The 21,773-nt window shown below is 38.3% G+C and overlaps 1 protein-coding gene across 1 annotated transcript in view; it reads right to left on the minus strand.

Annotated features, from left to right (window-relative positions):
- ADAM7 (ADAM metallopeptidase domain 7) overlaps positions 1-15,347 on the minus strand; it is a gene marked incomplete at both ends in the record, with an annotated part of 52,779 nt that extends 37,432 nt beyond the window's left edge. The window contains 7 exons of the mRNA XM_080710208.1: positions 1,518-1,571; positions 3,125-3,314; positions 5,473-5,549; positions 6,926-7,004; positions 8,987-9,063; positions 12,467-12,570; positions 15,320-15,347. Of these exons, the coding sequence (XP_080566334.1) occupies positions 1,518-1,571; positions 3,125-3,314; positions 5,473-5,549; positions 6,926-7,004; positions 8,987-9,063; positions 12,467-12,570; positions 15,320-15,347 (609 nt within the window). The remainder of the gene's footprint in view (positions 1-1,517; positions 1,572-3,124; positions 3,315-5,472; positions 5,550-6,925; positions 7,005-8,986; positions 9,064-12,466; positions 12,571-15,319) is intronic.
- Positions 15,348-21,773: the final 6,426 nt, after the last annotated feature.

The raw sequence follows: 21,773 nt of genomic DNA on the forward strand, positions 1-21,773 counted from the left end.
TTCTCTGTGCCCCTTACTGGTGGTTTCTCCAATTTCTCCATTCTCCAGTTCACTGATTCTCTCTTTGTGTGTGTTTAATCTGTTTAATTTGTTGAAGCTTATATACTTTTTCCTTTAAACAATATTAAAGTAGGTTTTCAAGTATGCCTTCCGTTTTTCTGTTTAAATATTTTATTGGTGCAGTGTACCTATACATCATAATGAAGCAAAAAACTTGTGTAGACACAAGTGCACACATCACCCAGCCAGCCCCACCCTGTTCCCACCCCACTCCTTTCCCTTCCCTCCCTCTCATGCTTGGCTAAGTGCTTGACTATGATATAAATAAGTCCATTTTCCCACATTTTTTCAGTTCACTCATAATCCTATTCATTTTTATATCTTTGATCACTTTAAGCCTCTACTTTTATTATATAGAATAGCTTGAAATCTCATGGGACAAGTTACATTTCTTGAGACCTTATTCTCATTTTTTTTATTGTATTGGTTGACTCTTCCTCGTGTGACTCATGTACGTTGGGTTACTAAACTGACTTTGTAGGCCATCCTTTTTTTTTTTTTTACTTGAGGGCAAGTTGTTTACTAGATTTGGGGTCAGTTTTTAGGTTGAAAGCTTTGCTTGGCATGTTAACACCTGAAAAAAATATACGTCTGTACATAACACCAGCTTAGACATTTTTTTTCCAATGGATGGCATTCACCCTGTCATTGCCTATAGACAACAGGACATTTCCTTTACCTTTTATAGTTTCAGCAGAGCTTTTATAATTTCCTTCACAGAAATAGGACCATCTCATATAGCTCTGGGAATTATGCAAAGGATTCATTTTCAAGTATCAGACCTTTGATTTTAAGGAGATTAATTCCTCAACTCTACCTATATTCTACAATAAACAGGTCACCAAGCCTTTGAATTTCTTGTTCTGAAATAACTTTTTTTCTTACTTTTTAGCATTTGGAAATTTCCAGTGTTTTCTTCCATGTTCAGTTATAGATTGTTGACAGGTTTTCAATTTCTACATCTTGCTCAGCATCTCCATATGTTCACAGCGGTGAGGGATGTTTTTATTTTGTATTAGTATGCTACATTGTCAAAGGATCCAATAATGTCTTAAATACATCTACTTTGAGATTCCAGAAACAAAAGTTTGGGCCCAGAATGAGACTCTAATTAGAATTCAGGTTAATTTTGTTCAGGTTAGATTCACAACTATAGTTTTTTATTTTTTATTTTTATTTAATTTTGGGTTTTTGGGGTTTTTTGTTTGTTTGTTTTTTGGTACTGGGGATTAAACCCAGGGGTATTCTACCTTTGAGGTATACCTCTAGCCTTTATTTTTATTTTAAAACAAGGTCTTCCTAGGTTGCTGAGAGTGTCAGTAAGTTGCCAAACCTGGCCTCACTCCTGAAATTCTCCTGTCTCCGCCTCTCAAATATTGGAATTACAGGTGTGCACCACCCGCACCACAGTTTTATAAGGCTGAATGGAGAGTGAAAATGTTCATCTAAAAACTTACCACATGATCATCAGCAACAATGAATAATTCTACATACTTTTCTTCATAGACTTTCTGTAAATTTAGGAAAATTCAATGAAATATGTTAACATTTTTCATCTTAACATTAAGTTTAAAACACCTAACATTATCTAGGTGATATAGTTAATTTTATTAATACTGAGACGTGAATGAAATTAATATAACTAACTTTTCTATGACTTTATATAAAAATTGACTATATTTTAAACAGCGTCATCTTACACATCATATCTTGACTCCTGAAGCAGCATTCCATATTTTACTGACCTCCAGCCTCCAACCTCCTGTCTCAGCCTTCCAAGTACTTGGATTACTGGCATGCCTCTAGTACTATCTCAGCCTTTCAAGCACTTATTTTCTTTTTCTGGTCTTTCAGATCAAATAAGAGTTAAAAATTATCCAGCATTTACTATTTAAAATTGATTTTCCCCTTTTTTAATGTACAGAATACATGGTTTATATAAGTAAACTCACATAAGAAGCTCTCATCTATAGCCTACAGCCCAAACTAGACTGACAGGGGGACTATGTTCCTTTAATCCTCTCATGCCCCCCAACCTCCTAATCTGTAGTAATCTCAATTTCAAGGGAACATATGAACATTGGTAAACTTAGGTCTTTTATTTTATTTTTTAAAGAGGACCAACACCAGGAAATTCTTCTAGGCTTTCAGTGTAAATGTATGAGGGTCCAAGCATAGGCTCTGGGGACAAACAAGGGGGACATTTTTCAAATACTTGAGCGTGTCTGTCTTTTGTGGACTGCGTAATTATTTGTTCAGGGAGCTACTCCATAGAGAACACCTGTTGGGCCTCTAGTAGAGTTCATACACTGTTTGAACATGAGCACAAGATAAATAAATATGGAGCTCATAAGCTAACACCCAACGGAGTTTAAGGGGATAAGAACCAGCCATTTAGAAAAGCCTAAAACATCCCACCAGAAGCTGAACTTGCTATTATCCTTAATCATGAGAACATTTGACCTAATCTGGCTTATCAGTTCCCCAAAAGTGGCAGGGAAGGCAGGAAAAGATACTATTTAGGACAGGTTTCAAGCCATGGTAAATTTGATTTTTCAATCATTACAGAGGGCTGTAGACATCCCCTTTCTTTATAAGCAATATAAAAAATTGTGATTTAACATAGAGAATAAATGTTGTCTCCACAGATCTCAAACAAAAGTTTAAGTTTGGGGTTGAGATAAAGTATTTTTCAGAGTAGCATATACATCTCAGGAGCTGGATTCACAATCTCTTTCTTCAGATTATAAAGAGCCAGAAACGGTGACCCTAGTTCTTGAGAGACTGAGACAGTACTGGAGGAAAGAGGAACCCCTATAATCCTAGTACGTGAGAGGCTGAGACAGGAGGATTGCGCAGGTTCAAAGTCAGTCTTGGCAACTTAGTGGGGCCTTCAGCAACTTAGTGAGATACTCTTTCAAAATACTAAATGAAATAGGGATGAATGTTTAGCTCAATCCCCAGGATCCCCCCCAAAATTATTACAAATAAAAGAGTTCCACAAAATATAACAATAAGAGATGTTTTGCCTAGGGAAACGAGGATTTAAAAATAAAAAACTCACTTTCATTTTGTAGCCTTCCTTATATGTAGCATCTTTTGGAACCATTTTCCAGGTAGAATTGAGCTCCACACAGGAATAGTTGGCAATGTGGGGCACCCTTAGGTTATATTTGAACACTAAATGCTCCCCTTCATCCGAGTATTTCATTGGTTGAATGAGATACCTTTGGTCATTTACTCTGAAGAATCCCCTGTGGAACATAATATGTATTCAAGATCTATAATCATTTTATTCCATGGATTTTTTTTTTTACATTGTTTCAAGAATGGGAAACTTTCAAATCAGGGCTTCATGAGCATGCAACCAGGTGTGTTAGGTGGTAGAAAAAGACAACATGTGGCCTTTGATTGAATTAGCGACTTTTTCTAAGAGTCAACTTATCTGAATTTTCAGAAGTTTGAGTCTAACTTCTGCCACAAATAGAGATAGAGTAGTAATGCCTGCCTCTGACTGTCTCAGAGCATTCGCAAACATCTTTTTTTGTTTGTTTGTTTGTGTGTGAATCTCTTTGTCTTGAATGCATTAAATGTAGTGTAAGCATATGAAGAGACAAATACTACTTACTTTTGGTAATTTTGTCCCTACAGTGGTTTGCCTTCTTGAAAGGGCAGGGAGCTACTTAAGCAAAGTCCTTATAAGTGAGGACAGACGTTCCTTGCCTTCCTAACTTTCTCATAGTAAGATGCTACATCACTCAAGCAGTCAAGAGATCTGGATTTGGGCATCAGTTCTACCACTAGGAAACTGAATGTTTAGAAGCACATCTCTAATCTCAGTATCCTGGTCTCTAACATGACAACATAGGCCACGTATGGTTTCTAGAAATCCCCTAGCTCTGAATCCTCTTCATCATCTACTGTGACCTATGTGTTTCAAAGATATTTTTACCAAACATGAACACAAATCATAGCCTAGAGCAAACACTGCTGAAAATACACAGTCGCCTCCCCTCTCCTATTTTTTTTCTATTTGCCAGGATTAGTAAAAGAAAATAAATCAAGTGGATATCTTCAAAAATCTGTAGAAATCAGTATGAAGTTTACCCCAAAAAATTAAGAATGGAACCACCATATGGCCCAGGTATACCAGTTATCTCTCCAAAATCATTAAAGCCAGAACACCATAGTGATGCAGGCATACCCATGTTCATAGCAGCACAATTCACAGTAACTAAATTATAGAAAAACTAGGTGCCTGGCAATGGATGAATGAATAAGAAATGTGGTATAAACACACAATGGAGTTTTACTCAGCCATAAAGAAGAAAAATGATGACATTTTCAGGAAAATGGTGCAACTAAGAATATTAAGATAAGTGAGATGATCAGTCAGTCTCAGGAAGTCAAGGGTTATATGTTTTCTCTTATATGAGGAAGACTGATAGAAAACAGAAAGCAAGAGAGACTAAACATAAGAGAGACCAGCAGAGTAGTGGAAGGGGATTGGGGAAGGAGATGGAGATGGGGAGAGGATAAAGAAGGACTGAGGAAGAAAACAGTTCAAATAAGCCCATGTCCACATATGATGATATCACTACCAATCCAGGCTGGGATCCCAAGGGAAACACACCAAGCAGTGTGTGCTGTCTGTCTGTCTCACTGAACCTCACTATGAAGTATTACAATGTACCACTGAATACATGCATAAAGAAAATATGAGCCGGGCTTGGTGGTGCACACTTGTAATCCCAGCATTTGGGAGGCTGAGACAGGAGGATCGCCGTTTGTGGCCAGCCTCAGCTACTTAGTAAGGCTCTTTGCAACTCAGTAAGAAGAAAAAATAGGGCTGGCAGTGTAGTTTGGAGGTAGAATGACCCTGGGTTCCAAACCTAGTATTGCAAAAAAAAAAAAAAAAAAAAAAAAAAAGATATATCTACACAATGGAGTTTTCCTTAGCCATGTAGAACAAATGATGTCATTTTAGTGAAAAAATGGATGGAGCTAGAGAGCATAATACTAAGTGAGACTGGCCAGTCTCAGAATGTCAAGGGTCATATCTTTCAAGGGTCTTTTGTGGAAGCGAAGGAAAAAATAGGAAAGAAAGGAGACTTTGTGAAAATAAAAAGAGACCATTTAGTGGAAAGGGCTTTGGAGAGGGAGGAGGGAAGGGGAGGAAGGAATCAGTTCAAAAGTCATGCTCCCATGTGACATCATCCCTACCAATCCCACCATCATGTACAGGGAGGGAGGAAGGGAGAGGGCGGGGCGCAGAGGGAAAAACACCAAGGAAACTTGCTTGCTTATATGAATGTATCACCCTGAACCTCACTGCAGTGAGCAGTTACAATGCACCAATAAAAACAAATCTATAAAAACAGGCAGGAGAGATTTAAAAAAACACAGACTTACTTTAGACCACTGCACGTGCTGATACTGGCATCAGAATCGATTTCGTGTATAATGGAGCCTTGGTAAAAACAATGATCCTAAAGCACCAGAAAAGTCGATGACCATTTATATATAAACATATTGATATTGTGTAAGTGCTGGTATCTAACCCTTTTCTTTTCAGACTGTATCCATATTTCATTCTGATAAGTGACACTGTTTTCTATGACCATTCATTACATTCTTGCGCTTAGTATCATTGGATCCTGCTTTACATGCCTTGTGTCTTAGTTACAGGTACTTTGGGTAAAACCATGTCTGTGCCCTTCCCTTACAAATTTAATCATCTATTAGGTCTATTAGGTAACATTGCCAGTTTCATATATGTGACCTTTATTCTTACAAATATACTTTTCTTTCAAATACCCTTTTCCTTAATCCCCCTAAAAGATCTGCCAAACAAACCCTCTTGTTCTAATATTACAATTTCCCCAGAGGCCTGTGGAATCAATCCAAGTCCTTTGTGATTCTCCAAATCAGATCTTGCTCTGCACCCAGTTCCACTCACGCCCCTCTCTCCTGCCTTCCTGCTTCAGTCCATCTATATCACTCCTACTTGGCATGATGCTCGTGGTCATCTTATCAGGTAGTCATTCTTCCCACCGTTTTTGTCTACTCTCCTCCTGCCTACAGAAGATGTTTCCATGGCTCTCCAAAGAGGACATCACACGTTCACAGAATAACAATCACCCCCACCACACACACACTGCATAAAACAGTAGTGCCCAGATTTTTTTTCTTGTTCTATTTTTTAAGATCTCGTGATGATTTCCACTTGACAGGGGCTGACAATTGTTCTAAATAAGGTAAATAACTTTAAAAGGTTTTTTTTGGCAGAAGGGAGCCATGTTATTCTCTGTTAGAGGGTTGCAGAGGGTGTGTTATGGAAAAGGGAACGAAGCTAAAATATAACCTATTTCTCCTAGGATAATAGTAATGATTAAAACAAAGTTTCGTTTGGAAAATGAAGAAGAAATGACAATATTGGTGCATCAGTAGAACTGAATGAGGCTTGCAAATCGTACAAGTCAGTTCAATGAAATTGTTTTATGTATTATGTTTTCAATGAAGATTTTTTTTTGGTTGTTTTATATGTTTACATTTCATTCTTTTAACTTAGTTGCAAATACCCTGTACTTTTCTGGGGCCCTGCTTTACTCTTCTTCCAGACTTAGCACTCTATTTGGTATAGAGAAGTCATCTTAGTCAAGAGGCCTGGCGGCCATTGGTTTGCTTTGTAGGGTCAGAGGTTCCTCTGATCTGCACCAGCCTCATTCTGTGAGAGCAGTCAGTTCAGGATTCAGTTCTCATGTAGCGCCCTTTGAAACACCTTGTAAAACTAGAACGGGGCCTCAACATTACACCAAGAAATGACACTTTCAGCAAAGAGGTGCAAGAACGCTCCCTACCATACCATGGTCGGAAGATGCTTGGTGATCTCTTCTCCTTTCAAGGTATAGAATGTTTCGGTGTAATTCAAGGCTAAGAATTCCCTAAAAAAGGAGGGCAGAGAGGTAGTGAGATTCATTCATTTTAAAATTCTACCAGGTAGAACCAATCAAGTAATGGAGTACATTCCAGAATGCTTTAGAATCTCAGCAAGCTCATCTCCTGCTGAAAGTAAAAAGGCAACATTGAGTCAGCGCATATGAGAAGCCTTTCCACCTAGACTCCATTCCTTTATAATGGCTGCAGAAAAGCCAGGTGGGGAGAGACCTATTATACAAAATGGTGACTATAGCAATAATCATGTATTGTTGACTTGAAAATTTCCAAGAGTAAATTTTGAGTGTTTTTTTCCACAAAAAATAAGCATGGGGTTAACACCTATATTAATAAGCTTACTTTGAAATTTTATAAAAATGTCATAATTTACGCATATTTCAAAAAACACCATAAATTTATTCAATTTTTATTTATCATTTATAAACTAAGCACACCATTTTCTGTTTGGTCCTGGTGTTCCTCACTTAGGAGTGATGTCAGTGACTATTTGGGTAGTGAAGAAGTAAGTGTGTTAGTGGATTTAATAAATTAGGAGAAAATAACTGTTGATGTCCAGAGCCCACAATAACTCATCATAGAGAAACATCAAACTATTCTACATATGCCATCCTTGACTTGGCGAGCACTTCTCTCATCCCTGTCAGTGATTCTCTCTTTGTCCAAACTTGATTCAAGCTTCTGAACCATCGCCTATGCCCTTCTGTGTACTTTCTTGTACAATGTAGTTTCAGTTAAAAAAAAAAATCCCCCTAAGTCAGTTTAGCCAGAACTACCAGCCATGGTATGTGATCAGAATACACCCACTCGATAACTGATCATATCAGCCTCTCTTTAGCAAGAGTCCTCTTACATTGGTTTATCCAGTATCTCCTGATTCCTGAGATTTCCTCTCAAAAATGTTTGGTATAACTCACAAGGAAATAATATCTTTAGAATATATAGAGTGAGAGGGCAATTTATACCTTATGAACCTTGGAGGATCTAATATTAAAATATGAAACACTTTACAAAAATTAAACATATCCGATAACATTCATTTTAGGATACTTCTTGCAAAGACCATTAACAAGATATTAGTAAGTTGAATACTACACTGTACTTTAAAATACTATGTAATAAGCAAGTAGGATTTTACCCCAGGAATTCAAGGATGGTTTAACATTTTAAATTAATCAGTATACGTAACATACAGACGTTTCAATGAATACAGACAAAACACTTAAATACAATTCTCAAGGAACTTTCTTAATCTAATAAAGTACATCAGCGACAAATCTACAGGTAATGTCATTTGAGCCATTTAATATTTAACACTCTCTTCTTAAGATCAGGAACAATGCAAGGTTGCACATTCTCACTAATTCTTCTCAAATTACGTCCTAGAAATGAAAAAGTGATTGCAAATTTTATACAGAAATGCAAAGAATCTTGCAGTGTGACCCCAGACTACTTATGTTTTTAACTCACCTGATTCATATGGATATTGCAGGGATTAAGACATAACTGAGAAGAGACATATGGAAATTAGTTTCCTTCATGCTAAGAACATCAAGATATGTGATTTGAATGTATTATTAGTAATGGTATATTAGGTTTGTATTTCTGCGCAGTTATCTGGTGAGGGGTTCAGAATGGACAAAATTTTTTCTGTATTTTTTGTTGCTTTTGTTTTAAGCTAAAAGACTACAGTCTCAATTATCTGATAGTATCACCCTTTCTTTTTCTTTTTTTTTTTTTTTTACCAAAAATAAGGAATAACTCAGGACCTGGAAAATGGAGTATATTGTCCTTCAGCTGTTGAAATGTTACAAACTTGCGTTTGAAGAAGGAATCACATAATATATAGTTAACAGTCACCTAAGGAATTAACTTTATGGGAAGTTTTTATGTTGTTGTTTTTTTTTTTTACAAAAGCTGGGATATCATAGATGCCTAAATCTACAGTGTGTTGCATCACAATAGAACTTACCTTGATTTTAGAAGGTGAAGGATTAAAGTTTTCCTATTTAGTTTTATTTCGTACAACAATTCTTCTTCATATACTTCCTGAAAAACAAGACCCATCCTGTTACTTCAACAGGAGCTCATTTGGGTGGTGAAGCAGGAGCAGAAGGGTGGTACTCAGCCCCCGCTGCTCCTCAACAATCCTTAAAGGGGATAAATACTGATAAAGCTGAATTTATAAGAGAGCTGAGATTATAAGGAGGACTTTACCAAAGCTGATTTTAAATTAAAAAGTTCAAGTGGCTTCTTTTTAGAAAATAAAATAGAAAGGGTATATTTTCTCCTCATTTGGGGATGCACAAATTACCATATATCCACACGCGATCCTTTCCAAACACACACATCTTCTATAGATGTATTTCTGAGCCATTTTGTATGTATTGCTTCAGTCTTTATGGTCAATTAATTTATGAGCATTTCCTTTTCTTGTAAATATTCTTTTTTAAGGTGCTTTATGACCGTAAAGCACAGCATGAATGAAACTTTGTTATTTAATCTATCTGTACCCATCACCAGAAATTTGGTCTAGAGATGTTCACTGTAGTTACTTCACTGCATTGCCAAAAACATAGAAAAAATGTAAAGCTTTTGATAAAAATTGACAAATATCCTGAAAAAGAAAATTAATTCATTAAGAAGTTAATGTTAGTAGAGATTTAGAACTTTACCAGCAATTAGTAGCATTTTATATTTGGCTACTACCAGCATTAATATCTATTAAGGTACCTTCTTACTAGTAATAGATACTATCATAAATAAAAGTTATGCAAACAAAGCAATGATAATATATTGTAATGAACTGTTATCTCTGATCATCATTGGCATTGATATTTTTCATTTCTTTCATTATTTGCAGTGTTTAGATGAATCTCTGATTCAAGTCCTTTCACCATTTTTGTGGTATTTTACTTCTTTGTGATCCATAATAATTCTTTATAATTTAAGGTTCAGAGTTGTTGGTTTGTATTTTACAAATCTCTTTGAGTTTCTTATTCATATATTTGACAGTTGTGATTTCAAGCACAGTAATAATAATAATGAAAACACAATGGTACAAAAGATGGAAGTCCCTGGCCTCCCGAGGCTGAAGATTCTGGATATAATTGGACATGGTGAGCACCGTAACAGAAAAAACACAAGTGCTATGCCAGTGATCTAGAAAAAAGGAGTCACAAGCGGTAACTGCACCTGCAAAGACCCCTGACAGGAAGAACTTGGCGTGTTGGAGGAAGAGGGAGAATTTCAGTGCTGCTGGAGAACCAAGTGTAAGTTGAGTACAAATGAGAAGAAAGGTATCAGAAGACACCGAACCGTGCACAGCCCAATACGTGAAGAACTTACTTTCCAACAGCAACGAGAAGCAAAGAGTTCAAGCAGAAATATGCAGAGGTGAGCACGGCGGAGTTTTAGAAATGGTGGGTGTGCAGAAATCAGTACTAAAGTCAGGGAAGCCGCTTAAAGGCTGGTGGGTGAGATGCAGGTGGCTTGGGCAGGGGAATGAATAACGTGAAAAAATGTATTTGCTAAGCGTGAGATGTGTGTAGTTAAGCCTTTTTATTGAAAGCTTAACAAAAATAGAACTTAATTATAAAGACACAGAAACTAGGTGATCAATCAAATAGTAGCTGAATTTCAAGAAAATGAGCTATGTGTAAGGCGTGTGCATGTGTGTGTGAAAGAGAGAGAAAGAGAGACTGGGACTTACTTCACCATTTAGATATTTGGATGCAAATGTTACATTAACTAATAAGAAATTAGTGCTAATATTGTGATATATTATTTTAATATTGCCACTAATAATTTCTTTTCAATTAAATTTATTTTCATTTTCATTTATTTTATTTTTGACTAAGAAATTAATATTAATATTTCTGTGTATTATTTTAACCTTGCCATTGATATTATTTTTCAATAAACTTAACTTATCTCAAGTAAGAAATCAATGTTAATATTGTGGCATGATATTCTTTGATTCTTGTCACTAATATTGGTTTTCCATAAGATTATTTTTACTTTTATTTTGTTTTTATGTTATAATTGCCTTAGATTTATTACTTATTATATTTAAATTTATTTATTTATTATATTAGATTTATTATTTTGTTTCTTCTTATTATTTATTTTATTCTTGATAACTTCTGAGTTCCCACACACTCTGCACCCAGGCTTCCCTATTGTTTATATGGGGCATTGCTCTGGTGTATGTGTAAGAAGTAATAAACCAAGACTGATATATTATTACTTATTGAAATTCACATTTATGCAGACCTCCTTTAGTTTTTACCTAGAGTCCTCTTACTCTTCGGGATCCTGTCTCAGATATCACACAATGTTTACCTGTTATGTCTCCTGAGTCTCCTTAAGCCTGTGACTATGTCCCAGATTTTTCCTGTTTCTGCTGACTTTGACATTTTTTGAGGAGTACTTATTAGGTGTTCTGTAGGATGTATCATTATTGAAATAAATATTACTTATGGCTAAGATACATGATGAGGGAGAGCCTGGCCAACTGACTGCTGTAATGACGGAGGAAGAAGAAAGTCAGACATTGGGAAAACTTTCTACTTCCAGATATGTTGGGGCAAAATGTCAGGAATTCCATAAGCCAGACATAAAGCTGAAGATGCAAAAATGCAAGCTCCCAGTGATGAAAATCTGTGAACCCTGCCCTAAGATGATAACAGTGGGAAGCGAAAATAATTGCCAAGCTTGATTCCTTTTATGTCTATTGTCTGTTTTCCATAATAAATATCCATTACTTTGGAAAATAATACTCTAAATATTTTTACATGTTCATACTTGAATAAGCACCTTTCTGATAAGCCAAGGAACACTGATTGTCTCTCTGAAAGATGTCCAATTCTGCTGCAAAGAAAACCATGGGCTAGCTCTCCGGGAAAGCAAATGAAGGGCTAGAGACTGCCATTCCAGGGCACCAGCTCAGAACAGAGGAGGTTGCTTTAGATCAGCCAGAAAAACCATTGGCAGAAGTCCTCACTTAAATAAAAATTATGTAGAATGGCACCCTTTAAAACCTGAGCTTTTCCCCTCTTTTGTTTTCTAACCCATTGAGGGAATTTCTACCCCTGAGAAGGAAAATGTGCTGTGAGCTAAGTTGGAGTCTCCAAAATACTGAGATTCCTCTTGCCGTGTTTTGTTTTCGTTTTTGATCCTAGAGAGTCAAACGAGGGTCATTCTACTGCTGAGCCAGACTCCCAGTTCTATTTTATTTTATAGTCTGAAACAGGGCCTTGCTAAGTTGCTGATGCTGGCCTTGAACTTGAAATTCTCCTTCCTCAGCCTCCCAAGTACTGGGATCATAGGCCTGCACCATCACACCCAGCTGAGGCTCCTCTCTTTTTATTTGCCTCTTGTTGGAGCCAGCGGCAGCTTCCCGGAGGTCATTGGAAGCGGTACATCTTATTTACTCCATCAAAACTCGTACCGGTATGTCATCATAGTGCGTGTGCCCGGCCTCTCGCTTCTGCATCAGAGGAAGCCTTTTGGGACGAACCCTTTCTTGACCTTCTGCTCCAGGAATTCCTTTTTCTAAAAGAAAACAGAAGGGGGAAATCTATCTGGTATTAACATTCATCCACTGTGTTTAAAATATAGAATCATAGCCAGGTGTGGTGGCACAGGATTATAATCCCAGCGCTTGGGATGCTGAGACAGGAGGATCGTGCAGGTTTGAAGCCAGCCTCAGCTACTTACTGAGGCTCTCAGCGACTTAGTGAGACCCTGTTTACAAATGAATAGGTCAATAGGTGGGGGGGGGGTGTAGCCCGGAGATGGAGGTAGAAGGCCCCTGGATTCCACCAAAAAAAAAAAAAAAAAAGAAAGTAAAAGGAAAAAGAAAAGAAAAGAAAAATAGAATCATTCCTATGCAGTTCACTTGCTTCTGGTCAGCGCCCATGGACAACTACTTTCCTTGCTTTATAGGCAGAGAAATTTAGGTGGATGTTTACAGATTAGGAAAACAAACAAAACTGGAAAGAGCGGGGAAAGTCTTGGCTTTTTCCATATTTCCACCTGGTTTTTCAGATGCCACTCTTACCATTCTACCCTAGCATGCCTGTCCCTGGTTTCTGACTCCTGTGAAAGACTATATTAGAATGGGCTGTTTCAGAGCTGGACGTGATGGTACACGCTTGTAATCCCAACATTCAGAGAGCTAAGACCAGAGGGTCGTGGTTCTGGGACAGCTTCAGCTACTTAGTGAGGCCCTCGGCAACTCAGTGAGACCTTGTTTCAAAATAAATAAATAAATAAATAAATAAATAAATAAATAAGGCAGAGGGTGTAGCTTGGAGGTCAAATGCCCCTGGGTTCCATCCATTCCATCCCCAGACCTGTTAAAAAAAGAAGAAGAAGAAGAAGAAGAAGAAGAAGAAGAAGAAGAAGAAGAAGAAGGAGAAGGAGAAGGAGAAGGAGAAGGAGAAGGAGAAGGAGAAGGAGAAGGAGAAGGAGAAGGAGAAGGAGAAGGAGAAGAAGAATTAGAAAAAGAAGAAGAATGGACTGTTTGAAAAGCAATTACCAAATTTTATCTTTCAGGGACATTTGCATTTGAAGTCTTAATTCCCACACGTAAATATAAAGCTTTTGCTTGTTAGAGAATTTTAGGTAGCCCCCATGTCAGTGCTAAACATAATCTTCTCAGGTCCTATCACATTGGTAATTCTCTGTGAGGTGATCCTGGACCTTAAATTGTAAGAAAGAGCAATACAGAGGAGAGATGCTGGCTGCGGTGGCACACACCTGGGATCCGGGACTTGGGAGGCTGAGGCAGGAGGACTGCAGGTTCAGTATCAGCCTCAGCAACTTAGTGAGACTCTCGGCAACCTAGTGAAACTCGGTTTCAAAACAAAGATAAAATAAAATAAAAAATAAAATAGCACTGTGGGTATAGGTTGGAGGTAAAAGGTTCCCGAGTTCAATCCCAGTACTACAGAAATATAAATAAACAGAGAGAGAGAGAGAGCGAGAGAGAGAGAGAGAGCGAGAGAGAGAGAGAGAGAGAGAGAGAGAGAGAGAGAGAGAGAAGGAGAGGAAGGAGGAAGAGGAGGAGGAGAAGGAGGAAGAGGAGGAGGAGGAGGAGGAGGAGGAGGAGGAGGAGGAGGAGGAGGAGGAGGAGGAGGAGGAGAGAGAGAGCCAGGCGTGGTGGTGCACACTTGTAATATCTTGTAATATCAGTATTTGGGAGGCTGAGAAACGAGGATCAGGAGGATCACACAGATTCAAAGGCAGCCTCAGCTTTTTAGTGAGGCTCTCAGCAACTTTGGAAACTTAGGTTTCCAAATAAAATATAAAATAGGTCTGGGAGTGTAGCCCGGAGGTAGAAAAGCCCCTGGGTCCCATCCCCAGTACCACACACACACACAGAAGGGAGAAGGGGGAGGCTTTGGATGTTTTTGAGTTTTGGAATATGCTCTGATTTGAATCAAGATTTTTTTTGGTGGTACTGGGGTTCCTGGAAGCCCTTCTACCTCCAGGCTACACTCCCAGACCTATTTTATACATTTTATTTGGAAACAGAGTCTCATAAGCCAGCACGGCTGGCTTCGAACCTGCGCGATCCTCCTGTCTCCACCTCCCAAGCACAAGATTTTAACCAGTTTTTTTTATTTTTTTGTGGTACTGGGGTGGAACCCAGGGGCTTTTCTACCTCCGGGCTATACTCCCAGACCTATTTTATACTTTATTTGGAAACAGGGTCTCACTAAGTTGCTGAGAGCCTCACTAAGCAGCTGAGGCTGGCTTCGAACCTGTGCGATCCTCGTGTCTTAGCCTTCCAAGTACTGGGATTACAAGTGTGCACCATCACTTTTTTTTATTAGTTTATTATTTTATAGCATGCACCATCACGTTATTTTATTAGTTTTTTATTAGCTCTATTAGTTTTTTTTCTTTAAAAGCTGTCAATGAGTATCGCATCTAAGTCCTGTGACATGTAAACACTAGTCTGATTTTCCTTACCTGAAAAGTGGAGATGTTAAACTTGAATTTTAAACATTCTCACTTACAGAGACGCTAAAGGCTAGCACAGTACCTGCTACATTATAGGGATTCAGTAAACGTTCACTATGGGCCAGAGTGTTTAAGAGTGACACAAAATATCATAAAATCCTCAAATCTCACCATTAGCCAACACCCATCCCTGGCCCTACAAGATGTTCTCAGCAAAAGTACCACGGCATAGCTAATTTTTTTTTTATCACTTACAATTTACACATTGTGCCTAAAGACACATTACCACAAAGCATAACCAGAAAACCCTGATGAAAAGAGTAAAACATACCTTTAATCTGAAAAATGAGTAAAATCATCACAAATCGACACCTGGGAAACATTCTGGGTGTTCCTGGGAGAAGAGGGGGGAAAGCGGCACCTGCTCTTGGTCACAGCTTCCACTGTAAGGATGAAGAACCCGGCAACAGATGCGCAGTTTTGATCCAGCACAAGGAAGGAGGTACCTCTTGATCTTCACACAACTTGCTGGTTGCCTGAGGCTAAAACTCGGAGGTTGGACACCATGTACCAGTTAAAAGATGAGGGTGGTGGGGGTTGGGCTTGGCATGGATTCCTACTTTTGCCTAATATAAACTTGTCTCCAGACATGTTAAAACATTAAAATAAAAAAGCAAGACTCTTAAACCTCACTTGCATTTCCCTGATTGCTAAAGATGTTTAACTTTTTCTCATGTATGTGTTGATCGTTTGAATTTTTTTCTTTTGCCAACCAACTGGTTAGTTTGCTTTCCCATGTATTGATTACTTTTTGTTTTGTTTTATCTTTTTTTGTTTTGTTTTGCTGTACTGGGGATGAAGCACAGGGGCATTCTACCTCCAAGCTACACCCCCATCCCTATTTTTTATTCTTTATTTTGAAACAGGGTCTCACTGGGTTGCAGAGGGCCTCACTAAGTAGCTGAGGCTGTCTGTGAACCGCGATCCTCCTGTCTCAGCCTCCCGAATGCTGGGATTACATGCATGTGCCACCACACTGGGCTTTTGTTTTGTTTTTGAGGGTAAGTTTTTTTCAATCCTTTATAGAGCCTGGCTACTAATTCTCTGTCAGGAGAATAGCTAAGCAAAGATTTTCTCCCATTCTGTAGATTCTTACCACACACTCTTGTTGCCTGATCATTCCAACTTCTTTTTTTTTTTTTTTGTATACGCGATTAAATTTAGAGCATCACACATCCTAGGCCAGTGCTCTGCCTCACACTCATTCCTCTTTAAAATGTAATTTGGGGTCTCAATAAGCTGCCAAGCCTCGTCTCAAAGTTGTGATCCCCTTGACTCAGCCTCTCAATTAGCTGGGACTCCAGGCATCACCAAGGTGTCCAGCCCACTTCCATCTCTTTTAGAGTTTAGCTCCTTCCCGTGCACTGTGCAGCTCTCCCATGCTTATTGGCTGCTGCTTCTTAGTCTCCATTGTGTGATCCTAATTTTCTCTACCGTGTCTAAATCCTCCAGATTTCCAGCTCAATGCTTGAAGCTTTTTCATTTCTTCTCTCTATATGGTCTAAATGTGGTGCTTCTTATTCAATTGTTTTTTATTTAGATATAAAATAATGGCTGCCAAGTTCTTTAACCTGATCCCTAAATTTCAAAGTCATGCAGGCACTTTTTTCAATATCTTTGCTTGAACATCTAACCACTCTCTCAAACACAAGTATGAAGTCAGAATCCTGCTCGTATCCTCTGAGCCGGGTACTTTCAGAATTCCCACCTTAGCTACTGCAGTCCCATCCTTCCAGTCTCAGACACATGTCTTGATTTCTCTCTTTTTTGACAGCTCACGTCCCATCCGCCAGCAAGTCCATTTGGCTCTACCCTGAAGTGACATCAACAATCCAGCCATCTTTCACATTTTCTTTGCAGTGCTGAACTTAGTTTACTGAAATGGCCCCTTGCTTTATCTCACTGAGTTTCTCTTGGTCCCTCACCAGGCATTATCTGCACATCTTCCAGAATGATCCCATTAACATGCTTTATCGCATGTGATTCTTCTGTCTGAGCCCTTTCAATAGCTTCGCATCCCAGAGTAGTAGCCAACGTCCTACGACAGCGCCCAGCCACCTGGTCTATCTTGATGTTCTTAGCTTCACATCGTGTTACTCTCCTTCCTGCCCACTCTGAACAGTCACCTCATGTCCTTGAGTATTTATGGAGCGCACCACGCACATTCTGCTTCAAGGGTCTTTGCTGGCTGTGCCTTCTGCCTGAGACGCTCTCCTCTGAGATAGTCACCTGCCTTTCTTCCTCTCGTCTTTCAGGTCTCTTCTCTAATGCCACCGTATAACTGAGGTCTTCTCCAGGCACCGCGCGGAGTAGACCTTCCCTCTGCTTCCACTGCTGAACCTTTGCTGGCTTGGCATTAGTCACCATCTGAAATGCTGCACGTTTAGTTGTTTGTCTGTTTCTAATAGACACTGAATTTGATATAAATTCATTGAATAAATTACTGATTTGCAACATTATTATCTGATTATACCCTCACACATTTCCCCAGAATTTTTGATTATATCATTGAAATAGTTTTAACCTAAATGATATCTGCCAATAGATTTTTTTTTTTTGTACTTGGTTTGAACCCAAGGACATTCCATCTCTGAGCCACACCCCCAACCATACATATTTTTTGAAACCAAGTCTTTCTACATTGCTGAGGATGGCCTTGAACCTGTGATCCTCCTGTCTCAGCCTCTAAAGTATTAGGATTATAGCCATGTACTACCACCCTGGCTTCCAGTAGAATTTTTGATACTCTTTCAGGTGAATAGAAGGGATAAGGGAAGTCCAGTAGATCTGCTTCCTGTATTTGAACCTTTGCCAAACAAACCTTTATTCACAGGTCACATGGTATTTATCAGCTTTATTTACAGTGACAGATTATAGGACATCACGTGACAGCTTGTATCCTGAGATGGGCAATGTATTAAGCCTGCCATGTTACAGTCAAAACTGTAAGAATAGAATAAACCAGTTTTATTTTTACATACTAAGCACAGAATCTCCATTACTCACAACATCATGTTGGATGACAGGGCTTTCAGCCATTTTTCTGACAGCCTTGAGCAAGCTATGGGTAAGCTGACTTTTTAGTGTATCAGAACTTCAAGGGAACTCGCCAGAAGCTTTTGTTACTGATTCAAGCCATAGAAAAAGTGGATATCAGAGATGGAAAGAAAAGTTCTACTTTGTTCTGTGTGTGTTTTTAACTATATACCAGGAAATCTCCTTTTTTCAAACGAGGAGAAAAGAACTTTATTCTTTCTCACAATCTCTGTATAATCAATCTTTCAAATTTCAAGAACATTACTGCCCCAATTCTAAACTCTTCCAAGTGATTGGCCTGGCATAGTAAAGAGGAGATTTTATAACTTGTCTATAACTTATTCTCACTCTTGGGCCACGGATTTTTATAGGTAAGTTATTGAGATCACTGACGTCTACAACTTTTTTTTTTAAAGGTAATGAACCCAGAAACAGATTTCCATATCAAAAGAAATGTCAGAGCAAAGCAGATTTTCAGAAGAGATCAAGCATGAATGATAGTGTCTTGTTCCCCGATTATTTCTCTGAAGCAAATTAGTGAAGCAACTTCTTTCAGAGGGTTCTCTAGTGTGATCCACTCCATCCTGGTTTCCACAAGGAGTTATAAGGTTGGAAGCCCTTGTCCTGGCTCCTCCTTACCACTGGCGGGGAATTTTTATGAAATTGCCCACCAGCGGCTCTTGTCCTAGAGGCTCCTGGCTTCATCCAGAGCTCACTCTCTTTTTTGTTGGTCTCTCTCACAACCCAGAGATCTCTTGAGCTCTGTCTGCCCTCTGGAGCTTCCTTCTATCTCTCTTTTTCTCATTCCTACTCTCTCTCCCAGCCGGGGAAGGGGAGAGCAAGCTCTCGTATCATCTAAAAGAGAGGAGAGGGTTCAGTGTGGAGGGCCAGAGAGGATGAAGATGATAAATTCTAACCTTAATACCACCTCCGTAAAGAGAAACTTGAAGAAAAGTGTAGCTGCATTTAAGAGAAGGAAACACATGAAGAAACATGTCTTAGTCAAGTTCTAGTGGTAATGGTGGAATCTTACTGTAGAAACAGTGTAATAGAAGTTAACTCCAAAAAGAAATTCTATTTATAACAACTACAGAAATGTGTAGCTAGGAATAAGTTTAACCAAAGTGAAAGGTCTCTGCAGTGAAAACTCTAAAACATGGATGAAAGAAAGGAAAGGAACATAAAAAATGGAAAGAACTTCTATGCTTTGTATTGCCAGAATCAATATTATTAAAATATTAATACTACACAAAGTGTAGTATAATACTATATATTACACAAAGTGACCTACAATTTCTATACTTGGGAGGCTAAGACAGAAAGATTGCAGGTTCAACAACAGCCTCAGCAACTTATAAGACCCTCAGCACTTTAGAAAGATCGTTTTACAAAATTAAAAAGATAAAAAATAAAAAAGACTGCAGGTGTAGCTTGGAGGTAGAATGCCCCTCAGTTCAATCCCTAGTACCAAAAAAGAAAAAAAAAGAAGGAAAATAAAGAAAGATACTAATGATATTCTTCGCAGAACTGGAAAAATATAATCCTAAAATTTATATAGAAACACACATACACACACCAAATAACCAAAACAATCTTAAATAAAAAGAAGAAAATTGGAACCAGGCATGGCGGTACATGCTTGTAATCCCAGTATTTTGGAGGCTGAGACAGAAAGATTTCAGGTTTGCAGCCAGCCTCAGTTACTTAGTGAGGCCCTCTGCATTTTAATAAGACCCTCTTTCAAAATAAAGAGTCAAAAAATAGGACTAGGGATTTAGCTTGGAGGTAGAATGCCCCTGGGTTCAATCCCCAGTACCTCAAAAGAAAGGAAGAAAATTGAAAGCATTGCATTACCTGACTTCAAAATACGCTACAAAGCTACAGTAATCTTAATAGCACGGTACTGACAAAACCAGAGCAGTGGAGTGGAGCAGGGAGCCTAGGTAAGCTCATGCATTGACAGCCAGCTGATCTTTAGGATGGTAGGCACAGGCCCTGGGTAAAGGACAGTCTCCTCCATCATTGGTGATGGGAAAATGTTCTCTCCATATGCAGAAGAGAAAAACTAAACCCTGTCTCTTATCCTATATAACAATGAACTCAAGGTGAGCTGAAGAATTAATGTGTAAGACTTAAAGCTACGAGACTACTAAGATAGAAGCAGCACTCCAGGACCTTAGAATGGGTGAGGTTTTCATTAAATAATATACTAAAAGCCCAGGAAGCAGAAGCAGAAATAAACCAATGGTTTTATGTCAAATTAAAAGGTCTGTACAGCTAAGAAAAAAAAAAAAACTTATCAGAATGAAGGAACAACCTGTGAAATGGGAGAAAATATTTTCAAACTACACATCTAACGTGAGGTTAAAAAGTGAAACCTTCCATCTGATTTTGAAGGATATATTATAAAGTACTCCATAGCCACATTAATTAAGGTCAACCTGTAATTCTCTTTGTGGACTCAGGAGCCAATCTCAGCCTATTAATTATATCTTAGGTGTACTGAAAAGAACAGCACATCCGGAATCAGGAGCTTGGTGTTCTTCTGTAAGTATCTGGCCACATCAGGCAGGTTACTTATTTCTTTGGACCTGGTGCCGCCTTTGTAAATTCGGATTGCTATAATGTTTGGTATCTGACATCTTTTTAACATCAATATGCTGCGTTCCCATGCCTTTTCGACTTTTATGCTTACCTTAGACTTTATCGGAAGCAGAAGCTTTCACTTAAAATGAAAAATTAAAGGCTTTTTATCACTATCATATTTTACATTTCACAAATGGAAAACCTCTAATTTATCAATTAGTATGCATTATAAATCTCATGAAATAAATTCAAGAAGAGGCATAAAAGTGGACTAATTCTGTCACCTAAAGAGACAAGGTTATTTATTCTTGGGACCCATAGGAAATAGAGTGAATGATGTCACCTCTTTATTCTGGTAATCACAGGATTTGGCTAGTGACATTGAACAAATTAATATTTTTAGAGCTTTTGGTTGCCTAGTAAAGATGTCTACATAGGACATCATATAAGAATTAATTTAAAAAGTACATAGCGTGTATATGTATGTATATATATATATATATAAAGTACATGGCATCAATTTTAAGTGCATATATAAGTACATAGCATCAATTTTGTCAGTTATTTCTCATCTTCTTCAATTTCATGGTTTCATTACAGCTTTAATAAATACACTCAATATATGGGAAGGAGGGAGGGGGAGGGAATGGGCGGGAATTGGGTAAGGGCTAATTGGGTGATGTGTGCATGTGTCTCCATCATCTTTTATCCCATTAAGATGTATGAATACAGTGCACCAGTAAAAATTTTTTAAAAAAGAAACACACTAAATTTAGAGAGATCAAAATGGCTTCAAGGGTAAAGACTGAAGCCAAATGGCGACAGTGTATGCAGTGTAGTAGAATTAGACTGCTCTCTTTTGGATGAGCAGGCCAAAGGTGACAACACTCCTGTTTCTGTTCCTTCACTAAGTCTCACATTTCTACAGAACTGGGTCACATTTTCTCCTCACTCCTTGACCCTGCTGCAAGCCTCCCCAGTATTTAATCTCAGCTGATGAACTTGTTTCAACTCAGAAAAGAGCTTCTATAAAGCTCGTACCACACCTACCCACCTCCTATACCTGTGAACAGACCTCTTTTACAGTTACTGTGGCTACGTGT

The sequence above is a fragment of the Muscardinus avellanarius genome (genome assembly GCF_963383645.1).
Source record: "Muscardinus avellanarius genome assembly, chromosome: 14".
Taxonomy (NCBI): domain Eukaryota; kingdom Metazoa; phylum Chordata; class Mammalia; order Rodentia; family Gliridae; genus Muscardinus; species Muscardinus avellanarius.